The 6,770-nt window shown below is 47.0% G+C and overlaps 1 protein-coding gene across 1 annotated transcript in view; it reads left to right on the forward strand.

Moving 5' to 3' along the window:
* The window catches only part of vps13d (vacuolar protein sorting 13 homolog D), a gene marked incomplete at its 3' end in the record, with an annotated part of 60,594 nt that overhangs the window by 25,077 nt on the left and 28,747 nt on the right, over positions 1-6,770 (forward strand). Inside the window, 11 exon segments of the mRNA XM_042097882.1 lie at positions 741-830; positions 1,329-1,469; positions 1,654-1,782; positions 2,344-2,418; positions 3,290-3,395; positions 3,924-4,076; positions 4,512-4,602; positions 4,604-4,648; positions 4,824-4,871; positions 5,378-5,528; positions 6,142-6,242. Coding sequence (XP_041953816.1) covers positions 741-830; positions 1,329-1,469; positions 1,654-1,782; positions 2,344-2,418; positions 3,290-3,395; positions 3,924-4,076; positions 4,512-4,602; positions 4,604-4,648; positions 4,824-4,871; positions 5,378-5,528; positions 6,142-6,242 — 1,130 coding nt within the window.

Below are 6,770 nucleotides of genomic sequence, written 5' to 3' on the forward strand. Positions count from 1 at the left end.
GACATGATGATCGATATAGAAAATTTGAACAAAATAATAAGTAAAATCATCAGCTATCAGTCAAATTCATCTTTTTTCATGTTTTGGCAAATTAATTGCACTAAAAATAGGACTGCAGTGAGATGGAGATTCTGTAGCTGTTGCAGTGAATACTGTTGAATACTATTGACTTAAAGCATTCCTGGATCTACATCCTTATGCATGCTTCCTGCCAGGACTTTTACGGGCTTTTCCCAAATCACGGAAGTAACGTCGACGCAGCGGTATTGTAGCAGATAGTGGCATCCATCAGGGAAGTGTTATTTAAATAAACTCCTGGTGTATTTACAAACTTTTCAATGCCTCGTTTTATGAGTAAAGAACATAGTTGTACTACTGTAGAGGTTTCGTACCATTCAGGGCATTATTAGTGGGGTAATTTACGAGATGAAAGTTGGTTCCATTACGACTGCAGAAACTCATTTGTTTCTGACAGCGCTACTCGACCAGGGTTCGACCAAGGGAAAACAGGTTCTGGGAGGGTGTTTGGCTCGGGGTCATGGTGCAAAGGACCCTAGGGTGAAATTACTCCGAACCATCGCTTTAATAAAAACAGTAGCAAACAAGCTAACATTTTATGTGTGATTTTATGTATTACTCAACCTGAGCTTTGGTCATCAGCCCCTAAAATCAGCTACCTCCAGGCCCCCTCGTGTGTGTGTGTGTGTAACTTTCTGCGCCCCCTTCTCCCCTCACTACAGGGCTGTATGTGCTGCAGAGGATCGGCTCGACGCAGGAGGGCAACGCCAGCTTCACCCTGTCTGGAGATTACTACAACAGAGAGCTGTCAGGTGGGTTATGTTTGGAGCTGGAGAGCGCCGAGCCTCAGCACACTACCAAACCGCCGCGTGATTTATGTGGAGACGGAGGCTTGGCACACACCTGCCATTACACATCTTTGCACAACATTTCATGACTCTCCTGATTTACCGTTGCTGTGTATGTTTGCAGTAATGTGTGTGAGTGTGTGTGTGTGCGTGTGTGTGTTTTTGTTTGTCTGGGCTTAAGAGATGTGTGTTTGTGTGTCTGTTTGCCTGTCTGTCTCTGTTTATTCAAATGTGATGCATTGCTCTGCGTGTGTGTGTCTCTATGTATTTACCCTTTCCTCTGTCTGTTGCTTGTGTGTATATATGCGTTTTGTTTATATACTTTTCTTTTGCCCTTTCCTCTGCATGTGTGTGTGTGTGTATTTGACTGTGTGCTTCCCCCCCCACCTCATCTATCTATCTGTGTGTGTGTGTGTGTGTGTGTGTGTGTGTGTGTGTGTGTGCGCGTGTACGTGTGTGTAGGCTGGGAGCCCTTCATCGAGCCCTGGCCGTGCTTCCTCACCTGGCAGCAGCAGGCGGCCGGCCGTCTCCATCCCCCGCGCCTCAAGCTCGGGGTGCGAGCCAAGCAGAGGCTGGACGTCAACATCACCTCCGTCCTGCTGGGTAAGGGCTAGCCTGGCGGCCGCTGCCGCCACCATGTCTGGGCAGTGCCCCCGCTCCACACAGCCCCGCTCTTGTTGTCTCTGGAGGTTTGAGTCCATATTTATGAAGCCTCTGGCGCTTTTCTCACCCCTCTGTTAACCTTGTTCCCCCCCCGCCCCTCAAACCCCCAACCTTGACCCAACAGAGCAGTACAGCACCACCAAGACGTCCTGGCTGGCCGATTACTGCAAGGAGGAAGACGCGCCTGCTCCTCAGAGCTCGGCCTCTGTTTCCTGGATGGGCTCCTCTGTGGATCCCCCCTCTTTTGGCCAGAGTAAGTACCCAGGATGCTGGCTCCTAGAAACTCCAGCCCCTGTTGAGATGTGTCATTGCAGTTACAAGTCACAGTCATGAGTGTTTACTGGTGAGGGAACGTGATGAGAAAGCTCTGGTGAAGTTGAGTTATGCTGGGAAAATGGACATGCTTTTGCCTCAGCTACTCTCTGAGTTAACAAGTTAGACTTTTACTCCTATGCTTGTGTTTAAAATGGCAAATGTGGGTGGTCGACATTATATTTTATTGTAATTTATACTGTAATTTAACAATTTTATTTTGGTCCCTTTAAAAAGACAATTGTACTTTTGCCGCAATTAGGAAGATCAATAAGAAGTTAGTGTCAGTACTATCAGACATGTAATAAAGTAAGTATTTAAACTAAAGTTATCATTGAAGTGATAAAGTGTATCTAGTCAGTGGTGTGATGAGCACAGTCGCAGCCTCTCCCTTTCTTCTGATCTGTCATGACACTGTCTCTCCCTCAGACCCCCCCCCCCGTCTCTCTCTCTCCAACCTTGGCTGCATGTCTCTCTCCAGTCTAACTGTCTCTCTTGTCAGGTGTTCCTCTTGCCCACCTTAGAACTAGAAGCACTGCCAGCTTGACTTGCCTCGAGCAGCAGATTCATGCACGAGGTACTGTTCTTAGCCAGAGTAGGCTAGCTGCTAATGTTCAAGAACTCTGTCATCTGTGTATGGTGCTGGCTGGCTGGCTGGATAAGTGCAGGGGTGGGCTTTCCTCTGCCTTACGGCTCAATTTGAGTTTTTCTTTTCTCATTTTATCTTTTATTTTTCTATTATTATTTTTTTAAAAGCTTCTTTTTGTTCTTGTGTTCTGTGTTATCACTTCCTGTGCCCATGAACCCATGTACTGACCTCACTTTCTGTGCCCATGAACCCATGTACTGACCTCACTTCCTAACACGTCCATGGGATAACCGTCTTCAGTTCTTAAGAAGTTAATTTATTTAATCGCTACGATCCTGAAGGAACAGAAGTCACTTGTTTTTAGTAGTCAGTGAATCCCCATGTGTCCCTCTGGTGAAGCATTGATGTTCAATGTGGATGTAAAAATGACATTACACTTAACTCTCCCAAAAATGACATAGACAACCTCAATTGACATCATGCTAAGTTCGGAGGCACTTACCCACACACAAATGCATCACCAGCATCCCATGAAGCATTGCACTGGCCAGTCACATTGTTGTCGGTGCAGTGAGGTGCTAAAGAATCCATCCCCATGTGGTATTCTTGGAAGAAACGGCACTAGTTAAGAAAAAGATAAAGGAAATTGTCACTTTTTGCTGTCATGCACTGTTTGAAAGGCAAATGGACAATTCCTGGTTTCATTTTCCTTTTGACGTACTGGTATTTTTTGCCATCACCGCGCTGCAGCTTGTCAATAGTTGTCTGGTGCTTGTTTGTATGATGTGAAATGTGAGCCTCTAGCCATATGGCTGTATTTGTTGTTTAATGCCTGATTCTTCTCTGTGGATATGTCCAGCGGACGTCAAGCTGTCCAAGAGGAGGCAGCCTTTCATCCCTTATGCCCTGAGGAACCACACCGGCTGCACCATGTGGTTCGCCACGCTCACCACCACACCTACCAGGTCAGGAACCCCCAGATCAAAATGACTCGCATTTAAAGGCCAGTGTACACCAAGTCGATGGTTGATGGTCGACGACTGATGTAATGCGGGGGCCAGTTAATGAGTGTCTGTGGCCCAAATCAGTACAGTCTGTGCCGAATGGTCAACACTGATGGACCTCTGTCAGCTTATTTGCAGCCGATTCAACATGTAGACTTCTCAGTGTACGAAGAAAATCGGAAATGCCAACGTTTTGCTCTGCATAGTTTTGTCCTCTGTCTTCGAGTGGTTCGGTACTTGAAGACGGCACACTGATATTTGCTACCCCAGAGCTAACTTACAATGCAACTTGCCATAGGTAGTTAGCTTCAATTAACAACCGGATCTCCTTATATGGGCAAAGATGGCAGCTTTGGTTCTTTTTTGTAGGCAAACTTCAGAGGTCTATTCCACTCATAAATGAGATGTCTACCCAAGCTGAATGTCTACCACTGGTGGTCTTAATAGACGTGGTTACAGTAGTGGTGTGTTTTCTCTGTGTGGACACAGGGTGGCGCTGTCCCACAGCGGCAGCGTGGACTCCATCTCTGATGTGCAGGGCCCCGGCACAGATGACACGCACAACGTGAGCCAGTGGAGAGAGGTGCTTCCTGGAGAGGAGATCCCCTTCGAGTTCGAGGCCCGGGAGAAACTCAGACACAGGTGAACACCCGCTGATAGTTTCACAGCAATGCTGTAACCATGACTGTTTGTGTCCTTGAATTGTTCTCATTCCATTGGCGAAATATACTGTATGTGACTGTATGTATGTTTGTAAAAAAAACACTGATTTCTGTGATAGTTTGAGCATTTTGCAGCAATGATCAGCAAGTCATTGCCCTGACTGTGTTTGTGTCTTTGAATTGTTCTAGTTGTGTTGGTAAAGTGTGTGTGTGTGTGTGTGTGTGTGTGTGTGTGTGTGTGTGTGTGTGTGTGTGTGTGTGTGCTTAATATAAAGTGTTCTTGGTTGTGTTCTCCATCCTGGGCAAGTGCAGCCATTAAGTCCCCTGGTTTGCTTTCTACTGTTTCTGCATTGCTATTTTGTTTAGCCTGGGCATAAATAAGTGCTAAAACTGTGTGTGTGTGTGTGTATTGCAGGCACACCCATGAACTGAAGCTGCACCAGCTCCTGGTCCGTGTTGGGGGCTGGGAGCAGGTCAAGCCTGTCTCCGTGGACAAAGTCGGGGTGTTTTTTCCGCTACGCCAACCCTGACCGCAACAACCCGTCAAACACAGTAAGTGTGAAGCTTCCTGATGACTTTGGACCACTTCCTCGCTAATGAATCATGTCAGGCCGCAACCTTTATGCCACATGAAATCATTCCTGTGAAACTCAACATTGACTGCCTGCTGTGTGGAGACCTGTTTACTGCTTCGATGCTAAATTCAGCCTTGATCTGTCTTCTGTAGGTGGGCAGCCCAATCAGCAGAACCAACATTATACACCCACACGTTTATGTAAGTCGTGTGTGCACATCTGCATCTGTGCATGCATTTGTTTTTGTGTCTGTGTGTGTGTGTGTGTGTGTGTGTGTGTGTGTGTGTGTGTGTGTGTGTGTCGAAAGGGAGGATAAAAGGTCTGAAAATGTCTGCATGGCCATGTTATTAATTCCCTCTTCATTTAATTCCTACTTATTCATCTTTTGTGAACATGAGGCTCTGGGCTTATTAGTGACTACAATTTTGTCAGTGGTTTAGAGGTGCTGCAGACATCTGCACAATCATCATCATCAGTCTCTCCTATCTTAATTAGCCCTTATTCATCTCTTCAGTCATTAGTTCCCATTCACCACTTGGGAAGATGAAGCTGTTTGTGCTTGTCTGTCTGACTCACTGTAATTCTGTGTGTGTTTTCTCTGCCTCCGTGCCCATGTGTGTGTGTATGTGTGTCTCTCTCTGTCTGTCTCTTTCTCTTTCTCTTTCTCTGTTTATATTTGTGTGTGTGTGTGTGTGTGTGTGTGTAGTTCTCAGCTCTGCCCCCTGTGCGGGTGGTCTTCTCCATCACCATGGAGGGCAGTGCTCGTAAGGTCATCACGGTGCAGTCTGCACTCACTGTCAAGAACCGGCTGGAGGTGCCCATGGAGGTCCGCCTGGACAGCCCCTCAGCTCCAGACAGTGAGTCCACTCGACCCAAACCACTTGACCCAAACACTCGACCCAAGCACTCCCACCCACACACACTGAGCGGGGCAGTTTAGATCAAAACAGAGTCCACATGCTGTTCCTTCACTGTGTGTCTTCTTTATTAATCATGCTTCTCTATGTGTCTATGTCTTGGGCGGTGGTAGTGTAGTGGTTAAGGAGCTGGGCTAGCGTGCAGTAGCCTGAAAGTTATCGGTTCAATTCCCGCCTTCCTCCATTGTGCCCTTGAGCAAGGCACTTAACCCCAAGTTGCTCTGGGGACAATGTGATCCCTTGTAATATAGCTAACATATGTAAGTCACTTTGGTCAAGAAGTGTCTGCTAAATGTAATGTAATGTAAATGTGTGATTGCTGCTCAATTATGCTTCATTAAGGGCTGTGTGTGAGTGCTCAAGGCCTGAACTGATCCCCCCCCCCCCCTCCCACACACACACACACACACACAACTCACACACACACATACTACACAGACACACACACATACTACGCACACACACTACACACACACACTACACACTACACACACACACTACAGGCCGTCTGGCCTGTGCCTAAGGGCTAAGCTGGCCCAGTCGCCCACGCCAGACTTCTCCTGGCCTCACCTCTGCTATGACGGACAGTTTCTGACACCGAGGGCTCACGTCTGCCCTCTGACTCTGCTGGCCTGTAAGGGAGCTGAGTTACCGGTAGCCTCTGTGCTAATCCGCAGAGAGGGACTGGGAAATGTATATGGAAGTCCCACTAAGCTCCCACTGGACATAATCTATAGGGGCTGCGATGTGATGTGTCTTTCAAAGGGGGAAGAAACCTGCCTTTTTTTTGTAAGGTGATCTAGGGGAAGAAACAAAGAAGCTAAAGACTGAATGGTTCTAGAAAATACTTTAAAGGTCATGAACAAATAGGAGGGAACTTGAATTAGTTGATGTAGTTGTAGTTTTCACTTAGCCCCCTCTCTCTCTCTCTCTCTCTCTCTCTCTCTCTCTTTCTCTTTCTCTTTCTCTTTCTCTTTCTCTTTCTCTCTTCTCTTTCTCTTTCTCTCTCTCTCTCTCTCTCTCTCTCTCCTCTCTCTCTCTCTCTCTCTCTCTCTCTCTCTCTCTCTCCTTCTGTCCCACCACACCTTTTTCACTTCACTCCACTCCCTCTCCCACTTCCTCTCTTTCTCCTCTCGTTCTTTCTCTTTCTCTGTACTCTCTCCCTGATTCCCCGTTTCCCTC

The sequence above is a fragment of the Alosa sapidissima genome, chromosome 7, assembly GCF_018492685.1.
Source record: "Alosa sapidissima isolate fAloSap1 chromosome 7, fAloSap1.pri, whole genome shotgun sequence".
Lineage (NCBI taxonomy): Eukaryota > Metazoa > Chordata > Actinopteri > Clupeiformes > Clupeidae > Alosa > Alosa sapidissima.